Consider the following 23,507-nt stretch of genomic DNA (forward strand, 5'->3'; position numbering starts at 1 on the left):
AAAGGTGGTATTATAGCAGCAGTCTATTTGCCATTTAGAGTACTGTATACTACTGGAGGCTTATCTGTAGTGAATGGTCTGGTATACTCGGTTCTTCTCCCACTTTACATTAATTTTATGCCTTTGTAGCTCCATTTACTTTTCTTGGTGTTACTTTTGATATACACCAAGACTGCCCAATTAGTAGTTCATGGGCTGCATGCAGCCCACAGGAAGTTAAATCATGGCTCACAGGGCCAAAAATTTTGCAGTGCGGGACAAGCAGCAACAGCATAAACCGCCACAGCTGCCAGAACTGCCATGTCAGTGGGGCCAGCACCCAAGGGGTTAATGCCACTACTGCCCCATTACAGATGCATTTATGCCCCATATACATTAATGCCCCATTACAGATGTATGTTGAGATTCCTCACTGGGGATACCTTTCAGTGGTGACATTAACCTCACGGGTGCTGGTTGCCCTGATGTCAGATTTCTGGGTCAAGATGCCTTTCAGCAGTAGGGCTAGCAGTAGCAGCACTATCAGCATGCAGGGCTTAATGCTTCTGCCTCTTGCCTTCCCAGCAGAGTTGGATCATCTAGGCTGTGAGAAGCCCCACGGTCCAGATCTGGCCTGTCACCTGAAATATATCACCTAAAATAAGCTATATAGCCCTGATTTATATCGAATTCAGGGTGGGGGAGAAAATCGGACTCCTACAGAACACAGATGTATTACAATTTTACAGGGGGGAACAAGAGAGGGCCTTATTGTTCTCTCTCTGTATCAAACATAGTAGTTGGGTAATAATTAAAATATATTGTATTGCTTTGTAAATCTTCTACAAAGCCAATTTTCTATTTTTCCCAAAGTTGTAGTTCCATGATTGAAAGAGAAAAGAACATAAGAAGTGCCATCTTGGGTCAGACCACTGGTCTGTCTAGCACGGTATTCTGTCTCTCACATTGGCATAAATGGATGCTATAGAGGGAGAGCACTAAACTGCATAACTCTAGAATAACTCCCATATTCAGTACTCTCTCTGGCACCTACCATTGTTCATTGTTGTTTTAGAGAAGCCAGAGGAAACATCTCCAACTATTCTGTCCAATAGTCATTAAAAGATCTATCATCCATGAATTTATCTAGTCCCCTTTTTAGACTTGGCTATACTATCTGCCTCCACTACCTCCTGTGAATGAAGTGTCCTGTGAAACCTTTAGTTATTTCATAATTATTTGCATTTCTGGTTAAAGCCCAATAGGAGCTAGTTATTTGCTAGGAAAGTAAAATAAAATTCTTGGTTTTGGCAAGCTTTAAATTAGCCTTTTAAGTGTTTTATATGTTGATTTTCTTACAAGCATTTCTTGTTACTGCTCTTAACAACATCTAACAGAAATAGCATTTTTTTTATTGTAGGAGTGTATGACATTATATGGGACAAACATCATTAAAATATATCTCATCACAGAGTTTAATGAAAAAATAATTTTAATCACTGATAGTGAGACATTTAAATATTATTTTATTGTTAAATATAATGGTATAGTATAACTAAAACAATGCTACTCAGTGAAGTAGAAGTGAGATTTCCCAACTACTTGTGGGTCCTGAAGTTTCCCAAAGTTCAAGCGTGTTTGAGTTCAAAGTTTTGGTTTACACTTCTCCCTATGAGAATGTGACATTTGTCAAAGAAACTGTAACTGTCTTAGTAAACTTTGAAAGAAACATCCAAGAGGAACTGATCATATATTTACCAAATCTTCACAGGAATTAAGCAGATTTAAAAAAGAGGTAGCTCCATGCTGCTAAGTCACTTAAGATAGTCCTTAGACTTATAAAGTCCTGTTTAAAAATCCAGCTTGGATGTGTTGGTGTTTTAAACATTCTTTAGTTTTTTAATTCAGTACAGAACTAAATGTGCTTATTTTCAGCCAGTGCAACCTGCACTGGGGCTGTAAGCTTCTGTGTCAGTTAAGTTTGCATAACACTTGTGGAAAGAATGAAGGAATACAGGTCAATTTCTAGCTGTGGATGTGCTCAGGAAGCACCCTTAGGGGATCTTCATATCATGTGCCCAAAGGAAGGGCAGAACTTCACTTGATAAGTAGCTTCTCAATTAGCATGAGCTATGCCTACAGGCTGAGACTATCAGAGCTGCCTAAGGAACTCTGATGTACATTTTTCTTTATTCGTAAGGGGAAAAGGGTTCCAGATCCTTAAGGAAACTTTGAGAAAACTGAGCTACAAATTGTCATGGGACTTTCATGGTATAATGCTAAATGCAGAGAGAAGCTCAAGTAATGTGCAAGTAAAGCATCCAAAGTTGTGTGTGCTTGTTTGTGAAGCTTTGGCAGCCAGTTTTCTACATTGGGTCCTGATGGCTCTGATAATAGTGAGAAATTCTGGGAAAGTAATACCTCTATGTTATACAAATGCTTTCCTTCCTCGTGCTTATGTAAGGTTTTTTTTATTCCCAGGGAAACATTTTTCTTTCTTTTCCCTCTTCACTTTAATTTCCTCATATGAAACCAAGCTTGTTCAGTTGTGAAATTAGAGTTGGGTTGTGAAATAACTCATTCAACCAATCACTTGATAATCAGTTGTGCGAAACTAGCATTGTTTACTTATTGTTTAAACTTGTGTGGAAGCTTCTTTGCACTTATATTAAAAAACAAAACAAATCCTTCCTGGATCACTTTAAAACGATACATTCCAAATCCATCATGGCCCTGAAATGAGAATTTGTTGGGAATGTGGAATATCATTATGTCCGTTTATTTCTCTGTATAGTGCTAAGAACAGAAAATGGTTTGGAGGTTAAATCACTGATAAAATTACAGATATGCTACTTGAATTGCATAGAAAAAATGAATATTGTATCATCTGTACTTCATTTGATACATGGGAGAGTTATATGAGTAGCATTCATTAATGGTACCTCCCTTCTATTATCCTCTCCATGCCCCTCCCCCCTAAAAAAATATTTTAAAAAAAAATACCCCAAAACACATCATTAGAATGTTAATGGGAAAATAGCCCTCTCTGGGTGACATTTTTAGACATACATGATGTTGGTGAGTGTTTTGCCATTGGGTTTTTCTTATCCTTTTTCACAAAATTCCAAGAAGGACATATGTAACTGATAGGCCGATATTCTTATAAGCTTGCCATGTAATAAATTAGCAAAAACTAAGTGAACTCAAACCACAACAAACAGAGGTAGTGCTGGTGTAGGTTCTGTAGCTGAGTAAACAGAGTTTAAGGTTGACCATGTGGTCTGTGAAGCTGTAAGAAGTATCCAAAAAGCTGATGTATGGATTGCACCAGGACTTGCATTCAAAGACCTGTCCACTGGATGGGAAAACCCCCAGCTACAGGCAGCACTGGTGGTGTCTCCCGTCCCATGTAATCCAGCAAGCCATACATGATGTCCCCTACACAATAGAACATAACTATAACAGGTGAGGACAGGAGGGACCAGAAAAAGAGATGGAGACATACCCAAATGGCAGGTTGTAAGGGAGAGTTCCTCTCCGAGGTTGGGAGGAGGCATGGGAAAGGTAGAACCACAGGATCAGGTATGAGGTTGCTTGAAGGGATGGGTGTAAATGAAGGGGATGTTTTGAGGAAACCTCCTTTCCTAGGTGGAAGGTTCATGGTGGTCCCTGAGAAATGTCAGGGTCAGCAGTTGGTCCTAGCTGTTCTGTTGGTCCCAGCTGTTTGGGGGTCATTTGATTAAGCCAGTGGTGCCCACCCTTCTAGTTCTGTGGGCTGGATGAGTGATGTAGGCCCAGTCAGCAGGCCAGATCCAACACAGGGTTGGCCTGTGGGTGCAATTTAGCATGCCAGTCTAACCCTACATACCCAGATCTGGCCATGCACTGGTTCAACCTCATTCACCTGGATCCAGCCGTTCACTGACATGATCTGGCATGCAGGGTCGCATTATCTGGCTTACAGGCCTGCTCGCCACCGACGTGGAAAGTTGGTAGGAGGAAAGCAGCAATTAATGCTGTCGCTGCTCTTCCGCAGTTTCCAGGCCTGCAATAGCCATGTGCACTGGATGACATGGCTACACAAGCCAGATCTTGCCCACAGGCTGGGGGGTGAGCACCTCTGGGTTAAACTATATAGGGAGAGAGAAAAGACTGAGTTACAAAGTTGGTATCGGTGGATGGGTGTTTTTTAAGTGCTTGTGCTCTAGGAATGAAATTCATTCTTCCAGCACAAAGTTTAGTTTCTGGAGTTTAGTCTGAATCATTTTATAGGAAATAAGGGGAATATACTTCCCTGTGCTGGTGGGCATAGTGGCTACTGCCACACTGTTATGTTGGTATGGGGTGTTCCAATTAGCAAAGAACCAGAGTATGACCTATAAGCCTCCCTGACTTATCAAGCATACTTAAGAGCTTCAGACTGCAATTACCTGAGGGAAACAAAGCAAAATAATTAAAATATAGAGGAACATACTGTGTACTTGGCCACAAAATAATTAAAATTTATGTCATAACTTTCCTAAAAACATTAATTCACCATTGACTGTTTTTCCTGTTGAAATCTTATTTTTCCCACAGTAAAGATGGTAACTACCGTGACGTACTCTGAACTATTCACTGCCGTAAAACTTTTGGATGTTTTTCTTTAACTCTTCATTCCTCTACACAGGATTTAATGGAAAAGCATTGCAGTTTTTCCTTAACAAAATAGTCCTTTAATTGATTTGATAGCAATTCTGCCCACAATAAGGGAAGGGACAGGTAAAGAGAAGAGAAACAGCCCGGAAATCCCCTCACCCTCACCCTAACTCCTGCCAGACCTTAGATTGGAGCTGAAATGTGGTTCCTCTGTTCCTAAAGAGGATCAGTGCAAACATTTTAGAATGGGAGTAAGGTACAAGGATTTCTAACTTACTAGAACACCCAATATATTTCCTTCAACGAATGAAACTTGCCCACTCTTTGCAGATTTCAGCTTCTGGCCCTCATTGATTGTAACATAGCAGGAAAATGTGTTCGGTATCAGTAGTTCCTGTGTTAAAAATGGAGCCGTACTTATTATGTATTTGAGATAAATTTCTTGAATTAACTTTGACAGCCAGTGGTCTTTCTTATGAAGCAAACTTTAAACTACCTTCACAATGTTAGCTATTTTAGATTGAGTAAATATTCTAGGGACTTTGATCACATCTGGAATCTTTCAGAGATTTCCTTAAGGTTTCATTTCTTTTTTTTCTGAATGTGCTAAAATAAAATCCATCTGAATTACACTCATATGTATGCTTCTTTCAGGCAAGCTTTTCATGGGTGTCAGTGCTATCCTGTACCCTCATATTACTGGATAAATCAGTTTTCTATCTTGTAAATTGAAAGAAGAGAATATGCAATACCCCCCAACCCATCCCCAAACTAAGAAGTTGTGGTTCTGAATTTGAACATTGAGTTCTTTTCCTAAATTGATCTATCAATTGATACCTTTCTAGATAAAACTAAGGTCCTATAATTAAATTAGTCCTGAGGGGGTTTTTATTTTTATGAAGCTGTTTCATCTGTGAACTCCTATAAGCAGAAGTGTGCATTTATGTAATAGTAGTAGTAATACAACACAAAATCTTCTCTAACAGCCACTGCTTAAAAAACAACAACCCTTGAGATATGTGAAGAATGCAAACAGCCTAAACACCAGGTTATGCAGTGGATCCTACTGGCTTCATGGGAGCACTGCTCACTGGAAGCTTGGAGAATTGGGCCTACATATATACCCATTTGTTTCCTCCATAGTGCAGTGAGAATAATTGTGTAAAAGAATGTGTGACAATTGTGAAAAGCTAATTGGTTGTTTATTTGAACAATTTTTCTCTGTATTTGTAATGTCAGGACTGCAGGCACATCATTTTGTTTTGGTCAGAGTGTTCTTGTTAACCCACGCAATTCCATTGACTTGACTCTGGTTATGTAGAAATAGAGAAGGCAGAATTTGTATGTTCAGCTCAGCAGGAGTCATGTACATGTCTACCAGTATTTGGCCTTTCTATGCAAGTTAGTAAGATGTGAAAAACGTGGCGAGTATTAACCAATAACTATGTACCTTGTTAATGGCTAGTGCATTTCAGCACGCTTGAACAGCAAGGAAAGGCATGTGGAAGCTCCATGCTTTCCTTATTTGGTGATCACCATTAGACTTTATTTATTTCTTTTAACAGAGGAGAATTATGGGATGGATGGGAAGGTTAACCTGCCAAATTTCACTGAGGACGTCAACTGGCAAGGACTGGAAGATTTGTACAGTGTGAATGAAAGTTTATATGAATACAAATACAACTATAGACTTAGTCTGGAGGACTGGACTAATTACTTGAAGGATATAGATAGAATGTTTGCACTGCTGAACAGTTATGATGAGCAAAATAAAACAGACAAGAATAAAACCGCTCAAAACAGTGGTTACCTGGACAAGTCGCCTACACGATGTACCTTGCTGGAAATGACCTCTGCTGAGTCAGACGAGGAATCAAGTGGTCTGACTGCAGAAGAGTTACGGCCTGTTGTGCTAACTGACTTTGAAGCCCTATCTTTGAGCGCAGTCATTTTAAGTCAAGAGAGGAAACTTGAATTAAATAATGATATCCCTGACAAAAGTCATTTGAATGCAACACACTGGAGAAATAATCAAGCTGAAAAATGGATGGAAGGTAAAGAATCGGACAATTTTGAAATAGATTTCAGTGGAAATGATCTGATGGAGCTGGAGTCCAGACATAGTTTCATTTTACAGCCCATTAGCATGCTTCAAAAAGACTCACCTGAGGATGGTGGTGGCCCTATGGAAGAAGTTTTTGAAGAGCAGATCTATTTTCCTATGAGGTCTGGTGAAGCCATTGTACACCAGGCTATAAGTGTATCCATCAGGGATCCTTCTATCAGGTCTCAGAAAATGGAAACTACATTGGAAAATATAGAACCTAATTTTTCAGGGGAGACATCGCAAATTGTAAATGTAGAAGGCAGTGCCTCATCTGCACTCTCCCTAGATTAGATCAAATTATGAACCATATGAAGTTCTCTTTTTTTTTAATGGCAAATTAATAAAGGTAATCATGACAACTTACATTCCATGTTTATTGTAGATACATTTTGCAGCTAAAGTGAGCCCAACTGTGTGTGTGTGTGTGTGTGTATGTGCGCGCGCGCACGTGCACGAGTGCCTCTGTGTGTGTGCATGTGTATTTCTTATATACATACACACGTGCACTTTCACACTAGCTTTTCAAAACTGGGAAAATAGATTTCCACAGTGTTAAAAGAAGACACAGTATTAAGTTTATAGTGCAGTGATGTATACATTTTGTAAGCTAACCATGATTTTCTTAAACAAGAATCATGTCTTTCTTTCTGAAACATCCCACCATAAATGATTGTCTCACTTCACTCAAGCTGTCTGCATAATGTATTTTTGATAAATTATTTTTAACCACTGGAATTTCTTAATGTCACACTTTTGAGTAAAATGATATTGCACTTTTATAATCTGTATGCCATACCATTTATTAATCTGATACTTTCCATGTTCTTAGTTAGCTCATTGTCTGGTGTAATTGAGACATACTACATTACCAGGAAAAAGTTATTCAGTGTGGATTGTGAAAAAAAACTGATTATTTTAACAGAAAAATATTGCATGTTTTGTTACTTTGATTTACTGAAATTTACTCTCAGAAAGGTATGGCTAATGAATGTTTTGAGTAGGAGGATTCATTTTCAACTTGGCTTATTTTCCCCTATGTTGGTCTTATCAGTGCTGAAAATCCCTGAATGTTCTAATTTTTTTTTGCTGATTTCTTCAAGTTTTACATGAGTAGAATATGTTTTTCACCCTATTAGATTTGTTAGTCTGCACAGTATCTTTTTTTCTGAAAATATTATCTTTTTAAATTTTTTAAAAACAGGCATTAAAGGGAATTGTAAAATCATATTAGATTGATATATTTTGATACAGGGGTCAGAACAGTAGTCTGGAGTCTGTTGTTCTTATAATGTGTTATAAAGCTTTTTTGGACTTTACCAAACATTTAATTTTAGAAAACATATTTCAGAATTGACTTTGAAAATGAGTTACTGTTGGAAATTTAACATCCTCTTAGGGTTTTTTTTTAACATAATCAGCAAAAATAAAAATAAAAAAGGATTACCTCACATGCACACAATTACACCATGTCCAATTCACAAAGTTTCTTATCTATTACATGTAATAGGCGTAATGGGTGCTTCTTTTAGTCTACTGCAAGCATCATGGGATTAAGTTTATATTCTTTTGCTTTTGTCTAAGCTGACCTTTTAAAAATTCTTTTAGTAGGATTTTAATAATTTTAAAAAGCAACCTTTATGATGGACTCTGTAAATATGTTAATTAACTAGCTGTTTATCTGTTGTATGTGTCATGGGCTGAATGACAGAACAAACGTATTTATGGTCATGAATGATGCTATTTGTAAATAGAATTCAAGTTACTAGGACACAAACTGTGTTTTTAAATCTTGTATAATATTTCTGTGATACTTTTATAGAACAATTCTGACTTCAGGAAAGTCTAGAAGCAATATTTCTTGAAATAAAAGGTGTTTTACTTTACCTGCTTCAGAGAGAGGATCATCATCCAGTTTTTATAGTAAATTTAAATGTTAAAATAATTTTAGTTTAATTTTTTTTATGGTTTTAATCTAATCACAATTAGACAATTGGTAATAAACCTACATAATACTTTGTATAAGGAAACTGCTACTTAAAACCATTCCTCATGGTTATGAATAATGTATTCCTTGCTTAGTAAATATTGCAGATAATTTAGTTCCCAATCCATCAAACCATTACTTCCATTGTAAGCAAATGAGGCAACCTGCATGCTTAATCCACTGGTCTGAGCTCAAGGCAATAACCATCTGTTCCCTTTCTATGGATGAATGGACTGGGACCTTTAAAGCAGAGTCAGAAGCACAGGATGTAGGGCTGATATGCCTGCTCCTAGCTTAGTCTTTATAGCACTTGCTCAAGAAGTACAATTGAATTGTTTTCCCTCTCGAGTCAAACCCACAATTCTTGCCTCCCAGAAGAGCACCTTACATATGGGCTATAGGCTGGGTATGGGGAAGTCTACACTTGTATTGCAGCTAGGACTCTCTTCAGAAAAGAAAGATGTGTAGCAGGCTCACCTTTCAGAGCTTGGGTTGAGTCCCAGGCTTGAGATCCTGCTGTTTTGATTGGTGGAGCCCATCCACCAATCAGGAGGCAGCAGGAAAATAAAGCAGCCAAGCTCCCCTGGACCTGATTGAAGACTATAAACTGTCAGGTCTGGAAAACTTCAGGAGTGAGCCTGCTACAGATGTATTAAATTGGACCACAAAGAATGCACCGTTGAGCATAACTGCATAGCCTAGTGGTCGGGGTTCAGCAGGAAGAGTGAGAAATGTGGATTCTTGTCCTTACACCCATTAGAAAAAACCATTGGATAGTATACAGAAGCAGACTTAGGAGTGTGGATCAGATGCCATGCTGCCTCTCTTCCAGGTGAGTATCCTATTTCTGTGGCCACACACGTCTTGAATTCTTTCTGGACCAAACTGGAGACCAAATAAATATGAACGCTACCTGTGCATTTGATGTCATTTTGACTCCTAGTTATTCACAGCCAGCTTTTTAAACACTTCACCTTTCTTAAATACCCAGGTTGCGGGGGGGGCTGCAGTCCTCCAGCCACATCAGTATACAGGGGCTGAGAATTTGGGTTCCAAACTCTTCAAGAGAACATAGACCTCCAGTTCTATGCTGGCATAATTTCACTGAAAGCAGTGGAGTCATACCTAGAACCTGCACTCCGACTTTAGTTTTGTGTTTAGGATACTTTCATGGGGGTAGAAATAGACAGAAGGCAGTAGAGAGGCTTGAACCTTCTCCCACTTCTGACGAATGATCCATGAAGGGGGTCCCACAGCACCATAGCACTGCCTCTTCCTCTGGTGTTTAAAAAAAAGCAGTCACTACTTCATTGTATATAGGACCCTATACCAGGGGGACATGTCAGATAAACTCTGAGTGCCTAGTGTTTCAGGCCCTGCAGGCATTTAGGCAGAGGAAAGACTATTTTCTCTGTTTCAGTAGGGTTGAGGTGTGAACTAGGAGCTGATCTGGTCAGTCCTGTTAAAATCCAGATGCTGCTACATATGTTTAGGAGTAAGGCTTCCAAGCCTGGCAGGTAGAGGCATCTAGGCAGTTGCAATGCTTCCAGGGTTAGATGTGGTTTTCAGGATTGCAAGTTTAGTTAATTTTCTTCCTATCAGCCAGTAGATGTCACTGTAGCACAATAACTTCCCATTCCAGAAAGGTGAGCACACCATGCAGCAGCAGTCTCAAGCCCTGCCAAGGCCATTCCCCCTATTGATTTTTAAAGTAACAACTGCACCCTTGATAATGCCATGGACCAGAAATCTGATTAGAGCTTGAATTACAGCAAATGCAGTGTTTATTCTATAGCTGATATTTTGCTTCGTAATAACAGATCTTTGAGGTGAAACTACAGAAGTCTTGTTTTGGAGATGAAAACAGACAATTGCCTCCATACTTTTCTGCTGGCTTCATGCAATTACAGCTAATGTTATTTGTTTAATTTGTCCACATAAGCCTCAGTCTGTACAGCAGGTTGAGGACCTGGTTCTCATATCCTTATTAAAGTTCAGCTATCCCATGGACATGTGCTCATCAGCTCTCGGTTAATTTTGGTCATTTTGCATTTGTATTACAATTAGAAATGGATCCAAGAGAGGTGAAGAGGGTGCACTTGCATTTCTCCCCTCCCACTTCAGTAGTGTGGCTCATGCACACTGAGCTTAGGAGGTGGGGTTGCTGCACACCTTGCCCACCTCCCCACCCCCCAAATCACCCAAACATTACACTACACAGGAGTCTTAGCATCACCAATGCAATATTTAACACTGGTCAAAGTTGGTCCAGTACAACTGGTCAATAGTTGTCCATTTTGCTTCAATTTCAGTGTGATCAGGATCTAGCTGAGTGAACACCCACTAAATCCAATGGAAGGATTTTTATTAATTTCAATGGACCTTGCGCAGAGCCTTACTTCAAACCAAATCCTCCACCTTCTGGAACACAGAGTGCTGCACTCCAGCACTCACAGACTGAAGGGTTTTGTGCAGGGTTTTTGGGGTCATAAATAAAAGACACAGGATATGCTATTTTTATTTTCACATACCAAGTATTAAAGGCTTTGCTTGTAAACTCATGTTTACAATAGATGTTGACAGTAGCTTCCATTACACATAGTGTGTGATACATCTTTCAAATTACTCTTAAGCTTTGCAGAGAAATAAATACAATTAAAAATCCTCACAAAAGGAACCTAAAAGTCTGAAAAAATGCATTCAACTTGTCTTTTTCACCATAAGCAACCCACCTGTGCGCTCATACTCTCACATACCCACCAAAAATTACCTAAGCCCAGTTTATTCAATATAATTTTTTTTAGCTAAACAGTTGTAGATAGTGTAACCATTCCATGCTCCTAAGCTATGGCTCAGACTCTTGCTGTTTATAGTTAATCTTTTTGTTAGAAATATGCATTGTGGATTATTTCCTATTGAAGTCAGTGGCAAAACTCCCATTTAATTCAAAGGGGACAGGTACAAGTTTTAATGAGAAATGCCTTGAAAAAAAACCTTAGTAATGATTTCCCATTACATTCATATACTGAAACTGAAATTCACTGTCCATTAACTTTTTCCTCCGATGGCATGTCCTATCGATCTCACTTGCACAATCTAGCGTGTGTCATGTATACTGAACTACTTCCATTCAGTCCACAGGCTCCAATTCAAAAAAAGGCGTTATGTTTCCAAATGCAAAAACCTAAGGGCTAAATCCTCTCTCCCTAGGAGTTAACAGCAAAAGCCTTGGTTGAATTTGGCCTGTGTTACCAATGGGATACGAGTTTGGCCTATTATTATTCCTCCAGAAATGTCAAGCCAAACTTAAAAACCTTAACATAAAATTCTCATCAACTGCAGTAGGAATTTTGTAGAAGCAGCCCCATAGTTTGCCCAGTGTTTTGTTTGGTTTTAGTTCCTATCAAATTAATTGTCAACATTTATCTAGCAGTACTGTTAAGAAAACATCTTACGAAAATTATTAAGTCATATAATGCTGCAGTTAACAGCTGATTCATCCATTAGTACCTTGGCTGTTAATACTCAACTAAGTCCTGTGGTGTTTCTACAAGCAACTTCTCACCAGTTGACTAAGAGAGGACTTGTAGTATTTGACCCTGGGGTAATTATGAACACTTCACTTACAGAAATATTTCCATCTTCAAATTTCAGTGCCCAGGCAGTTATATCACTGAAGTGTTTAGAATACATCAGATACATTCCTGTCATCAAGCATCAAAAATACTTCTGTACTCACTGGCACCACGGTATTGTTTAGTCATCTGCATGTCCAAAATCGATCAAGGTTACAAAATACATTTTCTTCCTTGAAGTGAAAAATATTTTGGACACTGCTTCTTACAGACATCCTTCAATATGCAAGCTTTTACCTAGCTCCTGAACAAAACATTGTGACTGGATATCTTGTGACAATTGCTTTGAGATGAAAGCAATTGATATGACACAATGATTGATAATACAAGAGTTTTAGAAACAGAAAAGAGCCTGAACTAAAGAGTTCAAATGTAACAACCCCAAATTTGAAGAAAGTGTGGATTCAGGTTGAACATTGGAAGTTAGGCTCATCTGCATTTATAAGCTACATGAACAATTATCTATTGACTTACAACTTCAGAAACAGGCAGTTGTAGGTTTCTACAGTATTATGTTTCATATTAGTGGCTACAGTTCTGTTAAAGAGACTGCACTGCATGTGTATGATATATTTAGTGCAAGTGGGTATATTTAACCTTTAAAAACCTGTGTGATAGATAAAGCTCTAATCTTGTGCGGAAGAATGAAGCTAATATCCTGAAGTGGCTGTCTAACTCTTAAGTACTTTAAAGGGAACAATGTTTAACAATTCAGGCCATATATAGAAGTACCTGAAGGGTACCTATAAACATTAGTGGTTTATTCTTCAAATTTGCAAATGCCCTTCCAAGTTCTATTGATGCAGGCACCTAAACTGCATTCTTAGTGGGAGTCCTGATTGACTATCAATATCTACCATGGATTCATCACTTACATTGCTGGTGAAGAAACAAAACAGCATAAAGAACGTAGTATGTCTTTCCCAGACTCTATTAAAATAGGTGTTATGGAAAATTGGACACGGACAAACACGATAGGGAAATATTTGTTGTCATTCTACACAGAAGTATTACAAACTGGAGAGTAAATAGAAAACAAACTCTAATATGCATTTAATGTCATTTTGACTCCCATTTATTCACAACCAGTTCTTAAACACTTCAGCTTTCTTAGATTTTCAGCTTTTGGCATCCAGTCCAATGATCTTCAGTCCCAGCATCTTACTGTTGCTGAGAAGCTGGCCCCAGTACTCTATGAGAAGACACCTTGAACCAGCATCACCACTGTTGTTAGTGGGGCAAGACTGAAAGCAGTGGAGTTGCAGAAGGAACCTGCAGCAAGGCAGTGATGAATCAAGCCCTGAACCTGTAAGCAGCACTGCCCCCTTGTACGAGCTGCTGAATCCCATCTGTGCTCACTGACATCAGTTGGAGCAAAGGGAACTCTGTATCTTGTTTGATTAGAGACTGGAACTTTTGTAATATTTAGGACCAAATTCTGCTTAAGACCTGGTCCTATAACTTTATAGGACCTAGCCGTATATAATTAAATCAATAGTTTCATGGCCTGTAAGGTCAGAAGGGAGCCATTACGCTTATCTAGATTGGCCTCATATGTAATGTATAGAGTTTCAAACTGGAATAGTTTTGAGTTGGCTAAGATCTATTTTTTAGAAACACATCTATACTTGCTTTAAAGAAGTCAAGTAACAAAGAATCTACCATATACATCAGTAAGTTGCTTAATACCCTCATTGTTAAAATTGTCTTATTTCTAGTCCAAACTAGCATATAGCCACCTACAAAATTTAGCATGACCATATTGATATCTACTGACTGATAACACATTTTGGAGTTATGGATTATGCTTGCAAATGAAACGCGTGCCTTAATACTGAATACATAACAAGCCTTTGAGAATTTTTCCTGCATTCATCCTCTGTTGTTCTTCTTACAAACAATCATTCAATGAAAGAAAAAATCTTGACATGGAAATTTCTCTGTGCAGAAAGGAACTCCATTCAATACTCTAATGGGTTTGATTTAGCACTAAGTATGCATACAACTTGAAGCAAATTAATCATGTGTAAGTTGTGCACACACTTAAAAGTATTTTATCTGATCAGAGCCATATTGTATAAGTGCGTAATACTGTGGATTGTACATATATTTGAAGAAAATCAATCTCATTTTTATTTTTTTTTTAAACACTATGAACAAATATTTATAATTCCAAACTATTTTAAATACCTACTAGAAAATATCAACCTAGTTCATTTATATTGTATTAACCTTAAGAAATGTGCAGTTTAGAGTTTGCAGTTTTTAAAATATCAGACTAGGGTACAAAGCTGGCCTAAAAGGACATGTAAAAAGGTTAATTTTTGAAAACTTCCAATTGATTATAAGAATAGCACTGGTCTGGTCCTTTGCTTGATGCATGTGCTGTAGCTATTGCATCTGTGCTCAGTGGGTGAAAAGTACTACCCAATCAGATAGCATCAATATATATCCAGTCTCTCAGGAGTAAATAAGACCATAAAGGGCATGTTTACATGTTATGGCAATGCTGCTATGGTGCTGTGCTTTAGTACTTCCTTTTAGAAGTACTAAAGCGCAGCGCACTAGGGCAGTTACTGTGCCATGCATGCAGCGCATGGTTAAATTGCACTGCTACTTCGCTGTAGTGGTGCACTATACTGGGGGAGCATGCCGCTATGGCAACGTAACTAGCAATCCCACAGAGACCCATGCAATCACTATGTCACCACAGCACTGTAAGGTAATGTACTGTGTCATTATGTTGCCATAGGGCAACATGTAGATGAGCCCAAAATGTAAGGGAGTAGAGAACCAGGTCTGCATCTGTAAATATGGAGGACCCTATCTTGTAGTCTTTGAACCCAGTGCCAACACTTTCATAATAGACCCCAAAGGGTAAAGAATCACACTTATAGATTCTAACTATCCTCTTTCTCATTTCTGTTTCCATTTTGCTTGTCTTTTTCTTTTGAAGGAAACAAACTATATGGATGTCCAGTCTGCTAATTTCAGACATTAGGTTTGATTTTTCCTTCCATATACTGCAACGTAAATCAGAAGCAACTCCATGGATGTCAGTGGAGATAAGCTAGCGTGAGAAAAGAATTGCAGCTTCTCTATGATGGCATTTCAGAATTCCAGCTAGCTTCCCGTGCCACTGACTGATGCCATTCCTTGCAGACTAATATTACAGGAGAACAGGACCTAGCTTTCTGCTGATTGTGATAGCTTCTGTTCAAGGCAAAGTCACTTCTACCTCATCTGGAAAGTCCTTTTTTTTTTTTTTTTATTACAACCTGCCACCTGTTCAGCTATGCCTTTGTTGACTACACATTAAACTATTTTAGCTCATTCTGAATATAGCTTCCCTTCACTAGATTAAAGTATGGTAAAATGAATACAAAGTTGGTTGGATCATGTAGAGATCAATGTCTCAATGTCCAGTTGGAATGAGGGATGAAATATAGGGATTCCCCAGGGATGCATCCTAGGTCCAGTTTAATATTTTAATTAATGATTTGGAAGAAGGCATTGAGTAAACAATTAGCAAACTACACCAAGTTGGGTTGAGTTGCAGACACTGGAGAGTAGGGCTATGATTCAGAATGTTCTTGATAAAACTAAAGAAATGGTCTTAAAAATAATCAAATTAATTTCAGTAAGGTCAAGGGTAAACTCCTGCACTTAAGAAAGAACAATTCCATGCACAAATACAGACTGGGGAATGATTGGCCAGGTGCGGTACTAGAGAAAGAGTTATTACAGCAGACCAGAAGTAGAACATGAAATAAGTATGCTATTGTTGCGAAAAAGGCCAATAACAGGAGTATCTTTTGCAAATCAAAGAAAGTGATCTTTCCCCTCTATTCAAAACTGGTGGAGCATCCAATTCTGGGTCCCACACTTCAAGAAAGATACAGACAAATTGGAAAGAGTAATGAAAATGATTACAGGCCTGGGATACATGACTTGCAAAGAAAAGCCACAAAAACTAGAAAGCCACAAAAATTAGGATTTTAACCTGAAGAAGATAAGATTGAGAGGGGCATTTGAAAACAGTCTTCAGATACTTTAAGGGTCGTTATAAATAGAGACCTACAGAAATCGAGGCAGACAGGTGATCACATTTTCATAGTTTTTTTTGCAGTAATGCCCCTCCACATCGTTGATTGGCCATGGAAGCTGCCATTCATGTGGTTCTGCCCCTCACCGCTGATTGGCTGATTGGCATGGTCACACAACAGGGAACTCTCTCAGCCAATAAGCAATGGAAGGAGGAGGGGGTGGCTGTCATCTTGACTCCCTTTCTCTGTGCTGGCAGCCAGCATTTTATTTTCTGTAAGGTTTTTTTTTTCCTGTCAATTCTGCCTCGAATTACAGGTAACACTGCTTTTTGCATAAACCACCTCAAACCACAGTTTCTGCAAAAAATGTGAAATTGTGATTTCAGAAGGTCCCTAGTTAAAAAGAACTAGGGCCCCATGGAGCAGAACTAGGAGCAATGATCTTAAATTTCAGCAGGGGAAATTTAGGTTGGAGATTAGGAAGAATGAACCTCTCTCTCTGAGGTTGATTAAGCATTGGAACAGGCTACCCTGAGAGGTTGTTGAATCCCCATCCTTAGAAGTTTTTAAGAGTAGATTAAACAGACACTTAACTGGGATGGTTTAGTCACTACATTAAGCAGTACTTCTGAACCTACTTTTCTCTGTTTCTGTCTTTAAGAGCTAGTTAAATTTTTCAAGGGAACAGGGCTTTTGTTTCAGAGAATGTTGATTAAATAAAACTTAAATGTGGAAATACATTATTGTTATCTTAATATTTTATAAAATATTATTGAAACATTTTAAATTTATACAAAAATAATTCATCATTGTGGAGATGATAAAAGTTAGAAAAGCTGAAAAGAAGTACTTCAATAAGGTGGTTTCAGTTTTTCTATAATAATTTGTCTGGCAATTTTGTTTTACAAGGTACTTAAAATTTTTCTTCTGAAATTCATTACAATTTGAAGGGTCAGAAATGCTCATGGAGCACAAACGCTCAGTTTCAACAAGCTTTAGTTTCCTTGGAATTAATCCAAAAGCTTCAATAGTTGAAGGATGTGTCTGCCTGTTCACTCATTGAGGAGGGAATGAGAGATTTGCTCTGTAATTTACATTTGCTGCTGCAATACTTGGAAGCCTGATTCTGCCCTGACTTTACACTGCACTGGTCTATACAGAGGTCACTGTTCCCCTTAAATTTGACAAGATCTTAGTACACGTGTTGCAGGACCCTTATACCCATTTGCTAGTTTCACCATTTTAAACAGGGACTGGGGTGGTATGGGCACTAAAGCATGTGGCTGACCATCCAAAGGTTGCGTGTTTGAGGCCATAATAGAAACATTCAGTGGGGCCCTGTCAGATTCCAAGGAATGTGTGAATTCTACTAAATATCTTGTCAGAAGGACTTGAGAAGGAAAGGACCACTACAAAGTTTTTAGGATTTTTTTAAAAAGAAGAAAAAAAGAGGGGAGGTGCACTCTCTCACACAGAATGAGGCTAGAAGTCACCATTTTAATAATCCATTCTGAACTCCAACAATAACAAAAAGAACGAACCTCACACAACAATTTCTGCATCAAGTCTCCAACTGGGTTTATTTCTGGAGCAATGGGTATAAGTTGTAAAGGCTGGTGCAGATGGCTACATATCCCAAAGCAGGCCTCTACATCAGGGATAGAACCTGCCTGGATATTGAACATGAAGAAGAAATTTTTCAGGCTTCCTTTTAGCTTCAATAAGCATTAATGACAAAAGAATAACAGGGAGTGACTTAGTTGTCATTAGTGAGTGATATTTGTCTATACTTAGTTGTAGAAAGGAATTATTTTCTGTGAATACTTGAAGGATCAAGAGCTATACAAACTAATCAAACAGTTTAGCACAGCAGAGACTCTCTATGCTTGAAGAACGGTGATTGCACTTGCAAGCTTGGACAACACGTTTTTTGCAACTACTCAGTTGCTCTAATAAAAGATCTACCCAAATAACCTGATAAACTAATCAAGACACTCTGCAATGACTGGAATCAAGTTCTCAGACAGATGTAGTTAGCTGTGATAGTCTGAAGTCAAGTAGAAAGCAAGGTAGATTTGAACCTTATAGACTAACCAAAGAATGGTTAGGATGGATGGATAAACAGACAGACAGCTATCAGTATTTATACTAGGGACTGATATAGGGATGTGAAAGGTTAAATGGTAAGTATATTTATTCTAGTAATGCATTACAGGTAATGTTTAGGCCTGGATGCAGTCCGGCACGGAAAGGAAGCAGCACAGTGCCCCAGGAAGGAGGCTAGGCACAGCATGTAGCTCTGCCTCCACCTCCCTCTCCCTGCAGCTTGCTGCTGACCTGGGACTAGGGAGGGGGCTATGTTGTCTGGCAGGGATTGCCACCACCTCCTCCCCCAGTGCTGCTGCATCTGGCCCCAGGCACCTGTGCTGTGCCAGCCAGGGCAGGCAGCAGCAGATCAGTCACTTGCAAGTTTGCCAAGAGGAGGCAAGTAGAAGCCAGCCCATCTCCCTCTGGCCCCTCTGCAGCATGACTGGTGGTAGCAGCACAGTGCAGTCGGCAGCCAGACTGGAGATATGCAGGGTAGGCTCCACCCCCCCGACCTGCACAAAAATCAGCACAGATGGGAGAACGAGTACAAGGTGGGAGGGCAGGACAGTCCTTGCCTGGGCTGCAGACAGGGAAGGTGCAAGGAGATACTGGTGTCACCAGACAGGGGGATGCCTGGCTCCTCTTGGCAGAAAGTTCTGCGGGGGACAACCTGCCCCACGTGCACATAGGGCAGCGTGAAGTAAACACACACACACATACACGCACGCTAGGTATGTGTCATCGGTTAACTGTTCAACCAGTATCATTAGAGGAGTTTAAATGGGTAACCATTTAAATAATATTTACATACATCCCAAGTCTGATGCCAGCACGGGCAGTAACTTCACATGCTTGTGAAAGACAAGCATGAAGACTTGGGAGGAAACTGGCAATACAGAGGGACAGAGGAATCTTCTCTACTGGCCAAGGCCTGAGGCTCCTAATACCAAAGGATTTTTTGTCATTAACTTCAATAGAAACCGGATTTGATTCTATGCGACCTTCACTGAACTTGTTTTATTTTGTTATAATAAAATCCCTTTTTCATGAAGCCAGATGGAAATTGTTTTATATCTATTTTAAGGTATTTCCTTCTACTGTACATACAACACTTTCTTCCTCCTGTTTATCATCATGCAAACTTCACAAAAAACAGAATCTTCTACGTGCTTCCTTGCAGAGGAGTTGACTCAAATTTCCTAAGAATGTGCACCTGAGAGTGGAATACAGCTTTGGCTGTTTTTCTCATCTGAAATCATATTAAATTTAAGTATAGCTAACATGCTGGCAGAAAGTAGCTGTAATGTCTCCAAATTAAGGTTGCAGAAGAAGAATTGGTTCCAGATAAAAGGCTGCAGATAAAATTGGAAAAATCTCTTACTTTTACATGTTCCCACTCCCTCCTTGAAACCGTATTTTGAATTGTTAAATGCAAGGTAATGGCCTGTGGGTCTGGTGTGGAATTGCTTTTTGTGTCTTCTTGTTCCCCTAGAGGGCAAAGTCATCTGACTCTTCTATTTTCCTCATAGAACCTTAAATGAAATTGCGTTACATGAGTAAGAGGGCCATGAGAGGCAAATTACTCAATATTTGTGCAAGGAATATGCTTAGCAGATAATTAAATCTAATGCTGAAAGATTCTGGACTCAGAGTCTGACTCCATAAAGAAAGTGGCACAATCAGTGACAGGATGCTGGAGAAAATTTGCCAACATGCCAACCATTTTTTGTATGACCCTGCCATCAATCCACACAGGTTTTTTTTTAAATCTGCTTTGCTATAGATATGAGGTTTGTTTGGCATGGCACTATGTCAATCCTGAAATGAAGCTTTCAAAAGTCTTAAGTTTTTCACCTAATTAGTGGGAAGCTAGAGATCGATTTAAAACGATCTGCATGCATTTGCAAACTATAGCCAAGCATTTCCAATCAAAATATAACTGGTTACTGTGTTTCCAAATATGGATTTGTGGTTAACAGTAACCACCTACAACAGATAACTGCAGAGGTAGTTACAAAATATGAATCTGTGTGTTATAGCCCCTATATGTATGATTATTAAGTCTTAATGTTATCACAAACTAATACTGTAGTTTTTCACTCAAGAGTTATGACTTCATAGCCTGCAAACTACATTTAGAAATGCTACATCCTATCAAATTAAAACAAACATACATTTTACAGGATAAGGATATTATGCCTCATTAGTCCAAAACTTCACCTGATGTACATATTTTCTATGGCTTAACAGGACTTAAACATGATGTCTTTTTGTAAATCTTACATTTATATCTAAAAATAGTCCTTTTCAAAATGAGTTGAATTTAAATCTTTAAAAGCAAACTTGAAATGAACATGCTTCACATATTTATCCAAATAAGTTGCATAGTTTAAACACGTTCAGTTGTGCTTTGTAGCAGAACTCACAGTAATTACTCATCTCTAAAAACTACGGTGGATGTGAAATCTATAGTACATTTAAACTTTTTCTCACAGTCCTGACTACAGTTATATGAATGACTGTCACTCTTCCACTGACCCATGAAATTCAGAATACTTCATCCTTATGTAGAGCATGAACATTTAATGGACACACCCAAAATAACTGCAAACAGATATTAAAAATCCATTTATCCAGAGGGGAGAAATAGGAATTTGGAACATTTTGAGGTATCCAGCCCTCAAGTATTCTTTGTTTGCTTGCATTATTTTGTTGGTTTATTATGTAGTGTTCAGATTAAAAAAGAAGGCACAGGTGTTTCACAAGGCGCCATATTCAAGTCAACCAACAAAACCAAATTTCACATTACCAAGCCTGGGGTTTACATCTCAGCAGTGACTTCTTCTGATGCATTTTCAGTTGAGGAATTTATTGCTTCTGAAAAAGGGCCAGGATAAGTTTGAGCTATGCAATTCATTCCTCGTGCCAAATTAATGCCTTCATTGTGTTCTCCACGAGAACTGAAAGTCGGGCAGGATCTAGTCCGTGCATAGTTCTGTTGAGGTCCAGCATTGCCAACTATCTCACTCACTGTGTTTATAGGGGAGGCCCTCCATCTGTGTCTCTGCAGTTGTTCTTCTTTATATTTAATGGAATACCAGGCCAGAAAAATAAAAAAGAATCCTACAAACTTGAGACCAGCTGCCAATCCAAAGTAGACAAAACGAAAGGATGTGACATCATATTCCCAGCAAGATCCTTGCACGCCACAATCCTGTTGCCAAAGCATGCATGTAGTATCAATAACAGCCCCAAAATAAATTGGAGTAGGAATGTAAGCTGTAATAATAATAGTAACACAAATAATATGCGTTAGAAAAATCATATTTGAAAACATTTTTAAAATATGAACTACAAAATATATCAACTGAATATTGTATTAATTTTTGTTAATTCCAGTACAGTAGGCACTTCCTCTGAGAGAGTCACTGCACCCAAGCACCTTCCAAGAGAAGGGCAATATCACCAAGTTTTCATGATGATTTACTGATGTCTACTGTGTAACATGATGGAATAAAATGATTACTCCTGACACAAGATGTCACATCCCATTTCTGATGGTATCAAACAGTTTGATACTCATTAGTATTTTTTCAGTATGCCGCTTTTACTCTTTACACAGCCCCATTAACCTTTACGGATGCCCAGTGATACATGGTTGTTTACTGTAGGTTGCTGTAAAACCGAGATCTCAATCCCACTGTGATCAAAGTCAACAGAAGGAGCTTTTTTCTACTGACACTGATGGACACTAGATTAGATCCCCAACATTTTGAGGGAGGAGCAACGTGTTCTTTTCGATTTAGTTGAAATACTTTGGCAAAATATGTTCTAAGCTGCTGTATAGGACATGTCTTCACAAATCTGTGAGGCTTTTCTTTTCTTACAGGGGAAGAATTTTATGGCACTCTGTTCTTTTGGGAGCCTATAGCCATGCTGAACTGAATATATCTGAGCTCGTCTATCTTGGAAGCTACCAACCTGGGCTGGCCATTGCTTGGGGTCTCATGTGCTATAGGAGGCATAAACCAAAGACTGAAAAGACTTCATTCACTCTGGCCCAGATGATGAATGCAAACACAAATATAGATATTTAGGATCTAATGATAATGGTTTACCTGAGAATCTAGTATACATTACCCGTATGAATAAAGTGAAAGATATCATAAGCTATTCTGTGGAATTAAGATATAATCTGCTACAGCCAAGCAAAAGCCTGGCAGAAAATCTTTGTTTTTATTTCTGCTCCCCTGTTCTCACATACATTGAAACAGCTAAAAGACTGGTGCATTCATCTTCGCAACAACGCAATTTACTACCAAGTGTGTGATATTAGACACAACAGTGTAAAAGCATTTAGTCCCTAATACAGTGAGATATAGCAAAGAAATTTCCCCATAGACTAAGAAAAACATTAAGGGATGAAATAACCAGAGATGATCCCAGCAGGGTGCAGGGCCTGGGGCAAAGCAGTCTGTGCAGGGCCCCCCTCCCTGTCCCACAGCACACTTACACCACGGAGCGAAAGCCCCAGCACATTGGACACAGTGGGACAGGTGGTGGCCAGAACAGGCAAAGATCTGTCCAACCTGGGCTAAACTACAGCCACGGCCTCTCCACCCAGCTCTGCAGGGCACCCCAAAGCATGGGGCCCAGGGCGGTTGCCCCAGTTTGCCCTCCCAAGATGGCCCTACCTATAACCCATAAAGGTAGCAACTCTTATGAAAGGTGCTGGAAAAGAGTTATGATTTTCAAACTGTTCTTTCCAAGAAATGTTCTCTTCACAGAAAAATGCTTTAACTTCAGTAGGCTGCTACCAGGGTACTTGGCCCCATTTAAGTGCTCATGCTTTCCCAGGAAATGTGACATATTGGACATGTCAACATGTGAACTTATGCACACCTAAGCTTCATGCACCTTAGCCTAAGGTGCATTGAGCCAATTTAGGTGCATGTCTACCCATGCAGACCTTAAGGCGCCTTAACACGGCTCACTGGGTGAACATGTTTGCAACATGCAGCAGCGTAGCC

The 23,507-nt window shown here is 39.0% G+C and overlaps 2 protein-coding genes across 15 annotated transcripts in view; one reads left to right on the forward strand and one right to left on the reverse strand.

The window, feature by feature from the left end:
- Positions 1–8,616, forward strand: part of SULF1 (sulfatase 1) — a 171,920-nt gene extending 163,304 nt beyond the window's left edge. For 11 of the 12 annotated variants that reach the window (XM_090040124.1, XM_090040132.1, XM_090040130.1 and 8 more), the window contains one exon: positions 6,183–6,345. In XM_090040124.1, the coding sequence (XP_089896250.1) occupies positions 6,183–6,213 (31 nt within the window). In that variant the 3' untranslated portion in view covers positions 6,214–6,345. Of the gene's footprint in view, positions 1–6,182 lie in introns of all 12 variants that reach the window. The other variant, XM_090040136.1, reaches the window with a different exon arrangement.
- A 124-nt stretch (positions 8,617–8,740) lies between these two features.
- SLCO5A1 (solute carrier organic anion transporter family member 5A1) overlaps positions 8,741–23,507 on the reverse strand; it is a 112,919-nt gene continuing 98,152 nt past the window's right edge. For all 3 annotated transcript variants that reach the window (XM_090040121.1, XM_090040120.1, XM_090040119.1), the window contains one exon: positions 8,741–21,756. In XM_090040121.1, coding sequence (XP_089896247.1) covers positions 21,299–21,756 — 458 coding nt within the window. In that variant the 3' untranslated portion in view covers positions 8,741–21,298. The remainder of the gene's footprint in view (positions 21,757–23,507) is intronic.

Source organism: Crocodylus siamensis, chromosome 3 (genome assembly GCF_052110815.1).
Source record: "Crocodylus siamensis isolate JL-2025a chromosome 3, ASM5211081v1, whole genome shotgun sequence".
Classification (NCBI taxonomy): Eukaryota; Metazoa; Chordata; order Crocodylia; family Crocodylidae; genus Crocodylus; species Crocodylus siamensis.